This window comes from Heteronotia binoei, chromosome 8, assembly GCF_032191835.1.
Source record: "Heteronotia binoei isolate CCM8104 ecotype False Entrance Well chromosome 8, APGP_CSIRO_Hbin_v1, whole genome shotgun sequence".
Classification (NCBI taxonomy): Eukaryota; Metazoa; Chordata; class Lepidosauria; order Squamata; family Gekkonidae; genus Heteronotia; species Heteronotia binoei.
Window position 1 is genome coordinate 33,373,559 of NC_083230.1, and position 13,120 is coordinate 33,386,678.

The 13,120-nt window shown below is 40.0% G+C and overlaps 1 protein-coding gene across 1 annotated transcript in view; it reads left to right on the forward strand.

Moving 5' to 3' along the window:
• Nucleotides 1–3,201: 3,201 nt before the first annotated feature.
• Nucleotides 3,202–13,120, forward strand: part of PPP1R3A (protein phosphatase 1 regulatory subunit 3A) — a 41,588-nt gene continuing 31,669 nt past the window's right edge. The window contains exon 1 of the mRNA XM_060244866.1: nt 3,202–4,024. Within this exon, the coding sequence (XP_060100849.1) occupies nt 3,234–4,024 (791 nt within the window). The 5' untranslated portion in view covers nt 3,202–3,233. The remainder of the gene's footprint in view (nt 4,025–13,120) is intronic.

Sequence of the window (13,120 nt, forward strand, 5' to 3'; positions counted from 1 at the left end):
CATGTGAAGTATTAATTTGTTGTGCAGCCAAAGGAATAAAGCTGATGTTTATTCTATAATAATGCATAGCTTCTCACTGTGCAGAAGTTCTCACATTCAGTCTCTGGAATCTCCGGTTAAAGGGCCAGATAGTAGATGACATGAAGGAATTTATTTGAGACCTTGGAGAGCCACCACTAGTTAGAGTACGCAATATTAACCTTGATAAACTGATGGTCTGAGTAAGGCATCTTCATCTGTATGAGTGTGGTATATGTTTAAAACTTCTCTGAATCAAAGTCTTTTTTCTCTTAAATGTGCTATGTTCTAAACCACCCTGAACAATTTAGTGTCATCCGCAAACTTGGCCACTTCACTGCTCACTCCCAACTCTAAATCATTTATGAACAAGTTAAAGAGCATGGGACCCAGTACTGATCCCTGCGGCACCCCACTGCTTACCTCCTCCACTGCGAAGACTGTCCATTTATATTCACTCTCTGCTTCCTATTACTCAGCCAGTTTTTGATCCACAAGAGGACCTGTCCTTTTACTCCATGACTCTCAAGCTTCCTAAGGAGCCTTTGATGAGGAACTTTATCAAAAGCTTTCTGGAAGTCAAGGTAAACAACATCTATCGGGTCTCCTTTGTCCACATGTTTGTTCACCCCCTCAAAGAAATGTAACAGGTTAGCCACAGTGTGTGTGTATGTATAAAATTTTTTGCCACTGTGTGACACAGAGGGCGTTTTCGCACTGACCTTAATCGGCAGTGAAGCCCCTCGTCAGCGCGCAGGATCTGTGCGGATTTCGCACTAATTGCCGCGGAGCACCCGGAAGAGCCGGAAAGTCCCGCGGCTTTTGCGGCGCAAATGGAAACTGCCAAAAACCAGTTTCCATTTGCGCCGCAAAAGCCGCGGGACTTTCCGGCTCTTCCGGGAGCTCCGCGGCAATTAGTGCGAAATCCGCGCAGATCCTGCGCGGTGAAGAGGGGCGTCGCTGCCGATTAAGGTAAGTGCGAAAACGCCCAGAGTGTTGGACTGGATGGGCCGTTGGCCTGATCCAACATGGCTTCTCTTATGTTCTTAGATGGTTTACTTTGATGTTATTAAGAGATGTCTGTTTGGGGGATTATTGTAATGATATTGAAAGATAAAACTGTATAAGTTTTAAGTAAACCTATGTCTCTTTGGGAATTTCTTACTAAAATTCCCCCATCATTATTTTCAGATAAGGAATATTATGAAGACACTTCTTCATAAACATACCTCAAACAGAATTTAAAAAGTTGAAATGCTTAAAAGTTTAGCAGAGAAATTATATTTTTGTTGCTAAAGTTATATTTGAAAATGTAACATATTCACTAAAGACTATTCTTCTATTTTTTTTAAAAAAATTGGCCTGTGTTGGTAAGATCTTGACCAGTGGTCATTGAAGGAAAATATTCATAAAATTCTGTTTCAATGGCACCAAACTTAATCCTGGGCTCACGGGCTGTTGAGCAGGCGGTCCTTTGCGGCTATGGGCAGTAAATGAGCATTATGAAGCCAACTCCAGGGCAATCTGTGCATGGAAAGGTTTAAATCTATTGTATATTGAAAGCTATTCTGTCAGACTGGCATCCAGTCTCATAGATACAGGCAGGGGTTATTTTGCAGAAAAATAGGTGGTGGAGCTCATCCAGGGATTGTTATGCAGCTGCACATACTATTCAATGGACAAGGAGGTGGAACTCTCAGAAAGAGGAGGTGGAACTCTCAGAAAGTTCAGGAGCTGCGCTCCTGTGAGCTCCCACTGAATCTGAGGCCGGGATACAGGCGAAGAAAGGATGTTGTAGGAGCTCACCTGAACATAACTTGTGCAATTAGGGTTACCAGGTCTGTGTTGGAAACTACCTTGGGACTTTGGAGATGGATCTGGGAGAGGGTGGGATTTGGAGAGGAAAGGGGCCTCAGCATGATACAATGCCATAGAGTAAACCCTTCAAAGCAGCCATTTTCTTCAGGGGAGCTGGTCTCTGCCAGCTGGAGATCAGTTGCAAAAGCAGGAGATCTCCAGGCCCCACCTGGAGGCTGGAAACTATCAGGAACAATTTGGCATCTTGTAGTGTGCATTTATATTGGACCTTATTAACTAATGCTGCAGAAGAGAACAGATTTGCTGCAACTGGGGCGTATCTTTGTTTTTTCTCATCATGATTGTTTATGAAAATCCAGCATCTCTCTTCCCACCCTCCTTCCCCCCTAGCCATTCATTCCTCTTAGTCCAAGATATTTTCATCCTCTGTGCACCAACCATTGGTGTTCAACTGAGAACTGCAGGGCTTTTTTTGAGCAGGGACGCACAGGAATGCAGTTTCGGCTGGCTTGACATCAGGGGGTGTGGCCTAATATGCAAATAAGTTCCTGGTGGGCTTTTTCTACAAAAAAGCCCTGTGTGAACCAATGGTGATGTCAGGGGGTGTGGCCTAAAATGCAAATGAGTTCCTGCTGGAGTTTTCCTTCCAAAAAGCCCTGGAGAATTGTATCATGATTATTTGTAAAATTTTATTATTTAATATGGTTAAACCATAGATATTGGCTCTCTGCTCTAAATACAAAACATCTTTATCAAGGGTGGGTCAAATTGCCACATGACCACATAATTCTGCATTGTACGGTCAAACCATTAGCTTTTCAGTGTCAAAACTGCATAATCTGATTTGCAGCAGCTTAGTAGGATCTCAGGTAAAGATCTTTCAGATCACCAGGTTTGGGAGTTGAAACTTGGACTGTCCTCATGCAAAACAGATTTTCTACCACTAAGCCATGGTCCCACCCCACACAGTGTATTTTGTATTAATTGCATTTTTTGACAGCTACATAGAAATCTCATGCAATATATAAATCACTAACAAGATAATATCTGTATGTAAGAATCTACAGTTCTACATTTGTAATGTGTTTTCTATTTACCAAATGCAAGCTTGTCATTTTACTAATGTCTACTTCCTGTAATGATTACCAAGGTCCAGAGTTTTATATTACTGGAATACTGAAAGTAGACATTACCTCCAAACTGGAAGTTTTCACAGTACTGGTATCAGATTGGAGGCCTTTGGAGAACATATTTAACAAGCCATTGCTCCTATTAATAGACCAGAGTCCTTTTTGCCATGTCAACTGTAATATTAATCCTTGTTTCAAGTCACAGGATCTCAAATATCAGCTGCCAGTACTCAGACGGGTCTCTTTCAGTTTATATCAGAGAACCCAATGGAGTCTTTTGAAGAACTTGGTCATATTAGTAAGGAGAACTTATTAGAAGTTCCAACTTTAAGTGATTCTCTCTCAGAAGATGAAGATGTTAAAAGTACACTCGAGGCTCGTTTTTCACCTAGCCCCCGAAGACGGAATTCAGATTCTTCTGAAGAAACAGAGTCAGAAGCTCCATCTACTATTGCAAGAAAAGTTTCATTTGCTGATGCATTTGGTTTTGACCTTGTATCTGTTAAGGAGTTTGATACCTGGGAAGTCCCAACTACATTACCAAATGATGACTTAGAAGATGAAGTTGTGCCTGTGGAGGAATTCTATTTAACTCCACTGTTTACACTACCCACCACACAAGAAGAGCTTTTGCAAAAAGTGCATGCACAAAAAGTATGGCTAGAGTCCATAGAGTTTCTACCAGGGATAACATGTATGAAGGGCATTATTCGTGTTCTAAATGTTTCTTTTGAAAAGCTGGTCTACGTTAGGATGTCTTTGGACAACTGGCTGACTTATTATGACATATTAGCAGAATATGTGCCTAATTCTTGTGATGGTGAGACTGACCAGTTCTTGTTCAAGATTTCATTGGTTCCTCCTTATCAAAGGGATGGTGCTAAAGTTGAATTTTGTATACGCTATGAGACATCTGCAGGGATATTTTGGGCAAACTACAACCATCACAATTACATTTTGATCTGTCATAAAAAGGAAATGGCACTGGTGGAGGATACCAAACTCCAGGAAGATGCAGATAAACAAATCAAAGGCTGCTTAAAGTCAACACTGAACAGGTGAGGCTGCATCTTTTCTTTGCTTAATTAATGGTTTTAAAGACCTTTAATTCTGTCCTTTAAAAGAGAAGCTTACTACTTCATCAGAGAAGCAGATATTTTAAATAACTTTCAATACCAGTTGTAGTTATTCTGTTTCCTGTACCATGCTCTCACTTCTACTATTGCCATTAATAGGACTTGCCAGCTTGTACAACTGGTTTAAATAGAATGCACACATTATAATTACAGTGTATTCTCAGAGTAATTCTCTTAGAAGAAACTTAATTAGTCTGGGGTGGAACATTACCAAGCTTAATGTTATCAAAATGGCATGACAGCCAATCAGGTGAATCAGCTAATTAAAGACTGTTTAAAACGTGGGATGTGTTTGAAAGTAAGATGAGATATTGTTCCATTGTAGGAATTTTGCTATAATGTTAAATTGGTGTTGTTATGGAGTTCAAATAAGATTTATGGAGAGATGAAATACATTATGTAATTTTCAAAATGTCACAGAAGTTTAAAAATATTTGTCAGAATAAAGCCTTGGGAAGCAATTCATTCCACTGAATGTTACTTTGAAAGCCACACTAGATGCAGTGCTGGAAAATCCACAACAATTCTTCCCAGCATTAAAAAGAATGGAAATAGCAGCTGTCCACGGCCCCAGGGGAGACTTGGCCCAGAGAAGGAAGGTTTTGCCTATGGACAGTGACCTGTATTCCCATACCTATGCTGCTAGTAGCCCTGGATGGCAAACAAGGGAGAAAGAGTTTGTATTCAGTCCTTTAATAATAATGGCATGCAGGTGGTTTTGATTGGTGAAAGCATACAGTCAGGAAGAATTAAATTTCCTCTGATGAGTCCGCTCTGAATCCTTGCCCAATGATTTCCATTTTTTCAAATACAGGGGAAATCTATGTACAGGTCCTCCATGATCTCATTTCATTTGTTCCTGGGATAGGAGTGGGAAGTGATGGGCCAACCATGCTACTTGTTAGAATGGCCTGCCAATAAGTTCTGTTTCCATAGGCACGCTTTTTACCACTTGGAGAGCAAGTAATATTTCTTTACGTCTCTGGAATTGGCTTTGAAACAGAGAAACTCTGTAAACATCTTTAGGAAATTACTGTGTTTCATTATTGTGTTTTATTATTGTACCATACCATACCATACCAAACCTTTAATGGCATAATAGAATCAGATAAAAATACACAGAATATAAAAATTTAAACATTGGAGATAAAATCAAGATAAAACCGAGCTTACAGATGCATTCAAACATGGTCAGAATTAAATTTAAGGATGTCAGCCAGAAATTTTGCCACAGCCTCACTAACCACCCCCTCAGTATCACTCAATAAATAATAACAGGGTGGCAGAATAGACAAATCTGGAGAAAAAGAAAGCTTGTCAAATAAATGTTTACGGAGGTTATGGTATAAAGAACAATCAAGCAATATATGCTGGATTGAGTCAGGGGTATTTGCTCCACAGGAGCAAAGTCTGTCGGCTAAAGGGGCTCGCTGATATCTCCCTTGTAAAACTTTGGAGGGAAACGCGTTTAGTCTAGATTATTATTGTAAAATTATTAGTAAAGTCCAATGCAACTTTCAGTTTTGACTATGTATTTTAAGGTTTTGTACTTGAAGACTGTGCTTGTGAGACAGTTTGAATGTCATCAGAGACTCTGTGTATGAATGCATTAATGCTATTCTGTTGTACTTTCTATCCTTTCAGTACTTTTGTCTCTAAAGCTACTTTTCCCCTGTCAAGTCTTGATTCAGAGTCACGTGGTTATGTTCTAAACCCTCCAATTGCCAGGTTTAAGATGGATCTGAACCAGTACCCATGCTCTGAAAGATAAAGCAGATGCTTGGCTAGACTACTTAATATGAAGTACTCATTTTTAGAAAACTGTTTTTAAAATGTAAACTATTTGTCTGGATGTATCATTAAACACCAACATTAAATATGTACGTATGTTTCCAAAATTGTCTTTCTGAATATGCTGTGGTTTGGCAAGTTTGCTAAAGTTATCCTGATTGAACCTTTTTGCAAGCCTACTTGCATTGGCCTCACCAACATAACCTGTGATCCACCACACTGAATCCACAATGTACAATGGCTCACCTAGGCTTGATATATTTTGACTGCAGAACAATGCATTGTCACAAAGGTTTTGCAGGTCTAGAATGAGCAAAATGTGACATATGAGGCTGTTGGTTGAACAGTTCTGCTACTGTGGTGTGGTTGTGGTGATTGGCAGATGGAACAAACAACTTTCCCACTTCCCATCCAGAGTATGTTTCTGACCTGCACATTGCAAAGTCCTTACGTCTTCTGGATGTCCACCTTGGTCCTTTTCACCAGATGTGTTCTTGTAATTCCCTGCTTGGAACTAAATTTCCCCAGTACAAAAAGCAGCAACTCCCGGGGTTGTTTCAGGATTGGGAAAGAGCACGAGGTCCCTCTCCTCATTTCATGGCCCTGATTTGAAAAGTGGTCCTACACACTGGTTACTTAACAAGATAAAAGGGTGGGAGTTCAATTCATGATGCCTCCATATAGAGAGGCAGCAGACTTCTGAATACCAGTGTTGTGAGGCAGCAGCAGCAGGAGAGGTCCTTGGCCTCCGTATTCTGTTATTTGGCACTTCAGGGCAACTATTTGGCCACTGCATGAAACAATATGCTGGACAAGAGCTTATAGGGCTCCTAGTACAGGGCTTACTGTAAGCTTCAGGAAGATTGGCTACATCAGGGGTGTTTGGCTTGATATGCAAAGGAGTTCCTGCTACAAAAAAGCCCTCAATCTCTCCATCCAGGATAATATTAGAGATTTATTTTCCCTTGTCCCTCCTGTCTTCCTCCTCCACTCAAAGACATTCAGACTTCAGTTGCTCTTTGAGAGAAAGACTTTGATTGTCAAATCATTGGGTGGGTTCTTTTATATTTTTAAATTGACAAAGCAATATTTTCTTGTGTGTCTGGGAATTACTCAGTTATGCAGACACCACTGTCTTGACAATGGGTTGGCTCATGTTGCTACACAAATGATTATTATGGGACAATCAAATACACTTTTGCAATTTATGATGATGTGACTGAGTTTATGGTGTGCCATCCCATGTTAAAGCTCCACGATGCCATGTCTGTGCTGATGGCATCTAGAAATGACATCAACTGAAGATGTTAGTGAACTGTGGCTAAACTGTCAGATTTTGGACCAAGCGTGCATACTGAGTGAGATGATGCACCGTAGAAGAAAGTATGGGGTTTTTTAACTGAAAAAAAAAAATATCATAAACGAATATTCTTTTTAAGCAGACTTCTCATGGAGTAAGAGGCAATTCATGATGCTGATAAAGCACAGAGCTGCCTTGCTGCTCTCTGAGGATATTCATTGTTTTCGCTGGTACATTAGTGTTCTCCAGCAATGAATGCCTCTAGATAAAAGGCAATCGTGGACAAAAAAAGGAGATGTACTTTGCATAGTTCAAGTTTGCTGAGGCAGGCCCTGAATGACAGGAGCACACTTCAGTCAGCCTATGGATTTGGCTAAAGCCTTCAGCTATTCTTAGGAAGTGATGATGTGGATGGTGGTCTTTCACAGGAGAGCAGCTGTTCCTTGCTACTGTGAGGGCGGGCTTGTATTTGTATGGTGACAACACTCCCAGTGTAGTCAGGCCTTCTCTACTATTTTTGCCACAAGACAAGCAGCAGCACTGCTACGGCTAAAAGTTTGCAGCTTTTGATATTCTCAGTGCCCCGTGGCAGCTGGAAAATTGTGAATGTTTGCATACTTTTACCAACAAAAAAGGTTTTACAATTAATATTTCCTTTTTATTGTCTCTCTTCTTCTCTAGGGCTAAATCAGAATAGTACCTTATTCTGGAGCAATCCTAAGCAGTCTCACTCAGAAATAAATCCCACATCATTCCCATGAAAGTGTCTTTAGATTGCAGCCATAGATATCCTTCACCAAAGATTTTGCTACTTAAGACAATACTCAGGCACTCATGGTCAATAAACCATCCCTTTCAGTATAAGGTATACAGACAATAATAATACAGAAAAGACAAAGTCTTTTTGATAACCAATAAAGTTTATTGTAAAAAGTAAACCGCCCCTTGCATGTTTGTTTACTTTCTATCTATTTAATGTCATTTAAAAGATCTTATGCAAGCAGATCCACGGACAGATGATGGATGGATACAATAGTCAGTACTATCGATCAGTTGCTGTCAACTGTCCAAAGTATAATTCTCATGAATGTCTTCTTCACATGGCAGCAAATCAAGCAATGGTGGGGAGCAGAGATGGGCATGAACTGGTTCACAAACTGAAATTTCAACCTGAACTTGGCCCAGTTCGGAGCTTGCCAACCAATGTTCAGGGAAGGCAACTTCCCCAAACATTTACCAGACTTGTGGTTGGTTCAGTTCAGCTGTTTGGGGCCAGACATTTAAACCAGACAGGTGAGCAGCTTGGAGTCAACTGGTAAGATGTTAGGTACTGTGGCAGCCATTTAACACCTTGGTTTTGCTTCCCTGCCTTCACAGTGGGGGAAGCAAAACCAATCGGTGAAATGGCTGCTAGTCATTTAAATCAAACAGCTAGGTGGTAGACCTAGTCAGTTGTTAGTTTTAAATAGCTATGAGCCATTAAAAGTCTCAGTTTCATTCCCCCTCTTTGAAGCAGAGGAAAGTGAAACCAATGAATTCAATGGCTGGCACCCATTTTACCCTTACTGAATCATAGAATCATAGAGTTGGAAGGGACCTCCAGGGTCATCTAGTCCAACCCCCTGCACAATGCAGGAAACTCACAAACACCTCCCTCTAAATTCACAGGATCTTCATTGCTGTCAGATGCCCATCCAGCCTCTGTTTAAAAACTTTCAAGGAAGGAGAGTCCACCACTTCCCAAGGAAGCCTGTTCCACTGAGGAATCGCTCTAACAGTCAGGAAGTTCTTCCTAATGTTGAGCCGGAAACTCTTGATTTAATTTCAACCCATTGGTTCTGATCCTACCTTCCGAGGCCACAGAAAACAATTCCACACCATCCTCTTCAAGTACTTGAAGATGGTGATCATATCACCTCTCAGCCACCTCCTCTCCAGGCTAAACATCCCCAACTCCTTCAACCTTTCCTCACAGGACTTGGTCTCCAGACCCCTCACCATCTTCGTCGCCGTCCTCTGGACTCGTTCCAGCTTGTCTATATCCTTCTTAAAATGTGGTCCCCAAAACTGAACACAATACTCCAGGTGAGGTCTTACCAGAGCAGAGTAAAGTGATTCCATCACTTCACGTGATCTGGACACAATACTTCTGTTGTTACAGCCCAAAATTGCATTTGCCTTTTTAGCCATCACATTACACTGTTGACTCATGTTCAGCGTATGATCCACTAAGACCCCTAGATCCTTTTCGCACATACCACCACTAAGAAAAGTCTCCCCCATCCTATAACCATGCATTGGATTTTTCCTACCTAAATGCAGAACTTTACAATTATCCCTGTTAAAAATTCGGTTTTTTGGTTTTAGCCCAGTTTTCCAGCATGTCAAGGTCATCTTATATCCTGTTTCTGTCTTCTCCTGTATTTGCAACCCCTCCCAATTTAGTATAATCGGCAAATTTAATAAGCATTCCCTCTATTCCTTCATCCAAATTGTTTATAAAGATGTTGAACAAAACAGGTCCCAGGACAGATCCTTGAAGCGCTCGTCACTCCTCTTCAAGAGGACGAGGAACCAATCGCAAGCACTCTTTGGGTGCAATCCACCTAACATTTTACCAACTTGTCAACAAGGATAGTATGTGAAACCTTATCAAAAACCTTACTGAAATCAAGATAAACGATGTCTACAGCATTCCCCTGATCCAGCAAGGTAGTCACTTTCTCAAAAAAAGAGATCAGGTTAGTCTGACATGACTTGTTCTTGGGAAACCCATGTTGGCTCTTAGTAATCATATCCATTTTTTTCTAAATGTTTTTCTAAATGTACTGAGTGTTCTCCCTCTTTCTCCTGGCTCCAGCGAACTGCAGCCCAGAGAAAGGTGAAAGGGACATCCCTTCTTGGATGGTCCCCACTCTTTCTTCCAGTGACAGTTCACCATGGCTGAGAGAGAGGGGGAACTGAACTCACTGGGCTGGCTCAGTTCAGGTAGGGCCCTTTTAGGTCAGCTCAGGGTTTGGTTCAGGAGCTGGGTGGGGGTGGGGGGGTTCATGTCCATCCCTAGTGTTGAAGGCTAGGACAAACAGATTTAAGGACAGTTTCTATCCAAGTGCTGTGGTTAGGTTAAATGCAGGGTTATGAAGGATTATCTGTTTAAGATGTATTTAAATGGTTTAATGGTTTTATGAATGTTTATCTGTTTTAGATGTATTTAAATGGTTTAAATGGTTTTAGATGTATTTAAATGGTATGAATATGAATATGTGTGTTTGATGTGCTGGTATGTTTGTGGAAGAGCACCTCATTTCGTTGCTCTCTTTTTGTGGAGAACAATGACAATAAATTTATCTATCTATCTATCTATCTATCTATCTATCTATCTATCTATCTATCTATCTATCTATCTATCTATCTATCTATCTATCTAGTGGGAAGGTATAGAAAGGTAACAGACAGTTCTTAGACCACTAAATATGTAAGCAGCTGATTATAAAATTGTAAATAATATCTTAGAAAATAATACAATTTTAGAAAATGATATGATCATCCGCAGCACTTCTCTTCATTAGCTAAGTCTCTTTTTCACAGTTTCAGTGATTCATGGACACTAATCACAAGCAAATATATTCAAAAGGAAGATTCACTGAGTTCATAATAAATTCAGGGGCTTATTTCCTAGTAAGTATGGTATGAACTACATAGCCCAACAGTGTTTTCTTCCAAGTAAGTTGGGCAAAGCTCTGTAACTGAGCAAAGAATCATACTAGAGAATATTTTTCTACCTATCATGATTTTATTCTACCTATATAAGAAGCTGAGGGCAGCTTCTTATATAGGTAGAATAAAAAAGTCACAGCTGACTTTTGGCAACCTCATAAGGTTTTCAACAGAAGGATAGTGTCCAGATCACGTGATGTGATGGTATCGCTTTACTCTGCTCTGGTAAGACCTCATCTGGAGTATTGTGTTCAGTTTTGGGCACCACAATTTAAAAAGGATATAGACAAGCTGGAACAAAATATAAAACATTATATATGAAAGTTGCATTAATAGTGTTGATGTGACTATTTTAATGTTTAAAACATTAGACATTTTAGGTGGAAAGGCACAAGAAAAAATTACTATATTAACATTGGCAAATGAAATGTATCATTGGCTTGTTTAATCAGGAATACATAGAATGCAGTCCTAAAAACACTGTACTGTGAATAAGCCATGTGGAATAAAATGGGACTTACCTCTGAGTAGACCTGCTTACGTTTTCTCCTCTTAGTGAGTAAATTTAGATCTTACAAATGATAACGGCCACTGTGTGTATTCATATTCTATAAATATATTCAAAACACAAAGGCCCAGAGACCACTGAAAACCTCTGCAGTCCCTCTATTGACATCGTTTAGAATTTAAGCAAACTGTGTTAATTAATTTCAGGCTGTTTCTGCAAAACTTGAGGGCTAGGGTGCTGCTGTTCTTTTTTTTAAGCCTGAGCTTGTGAGGATTATGGTAAAGACACCTATTATCATACTTGAAAATCATATCTCACAATTCACAGCATGATTGCTTATTTCTATCACCCCAGTCTGTGACTATAACAGCTAATTGGTGCATACCTAGAGCAGTAGCAAAGAAAATCAAGAAACTAATGATAGTGCTATGTGAAAGACTATGCCAAACCACTTCTGACATGGGCATAAAAATAGTTCGTGCCCACATTCCCCTTTGAAATGTCAGGCACATTGTCTGGATTTGGCCTTTAAGTAATAGCTGTCTTGTGGTGTAGTTCTTGACAATGCTAAATTCATTGTGCCACAGTTTTTTCTTTATTTGTATTACAGTAGCTCAGAATTCTATCATTACTGTGCACAGCAACAGGCCTAATATTATGTCTGGTGGAAAGGCTTCCGCATCTTATCCATATTTACATCCCTGAACATCGCTACTCCACAGCACACACAAGACCACTCATGCTCCAGAGCTGAAAGAAAGCGCTTCTTGAACCATGCAGAGAAATGTTTGGGAAGGGATGTATTATAGTTTGTCTTTTGATTTAAAAAAAATAATCTGACATACAATAATTTATGTATTGATATCAGAAACTATAGGGAGCCCAACCTTGTCGAACCAGTATGCACTTTTGGAACTTCAAGAACAGGTAGTGGGATCCTCAATAAATGACTGCCATTAGGTGAGATAAAATGGCTGTTATGAGGGCTGAGGCCAATCACAAAACGTTTGGGGGTTTCATAAAATGTTGGGCAGCTGATTCCAAATGAGTGCCTCCTGAAGACACAAAGGCGATGCCTCCTGGGCTCTTATGAAATGCCTCCTATTCTAATAAGGTTTTCACAAAGGGTTTACAGATGGACCCCTTTCCTTTCCTTTTGGTTTTGCATATGCATTTTCTTCTCGCCCATTCTCATTGCTTGTGTTTTCAATACATTTATTTTTTACATCCACAATGTCATTTCCTTTCATTTTTACATTGCTTTTATGCTACTCATGTACTATATGCACACCATTTATATAAAATAATGTTGAGAAATATTCTTGGCATGAAGGAACAAAACATGGCATGGAAGCAAATGTTCAGTTTGCATGAGGGGAAACTGAAACTGAAATGTAGATTCTGGAGCTGAAGCAGCAGTGATGAACAATAACTTCATACCTCTAGTTTTCACTGGATCATTCTCTTTTATAGCATCTGGTTACCCAATGGAAGAATGGAATTCAGTTTGGAGGAAAATGAAATAGGTTCTGTAATATGTTACAAAATATCTGCTGTAGTATGTTTTCAGGGCTGCCATCCAGCTAAAGCAGGGATGGTCAAACTTGCTTAACATAAGAACCACACAGAAAAAACATCAGATGAATGTCAGATGTTTGAAATCAGGCAGGCAGGCAGGCAGGCAGGCAGGAGAGCCACACAA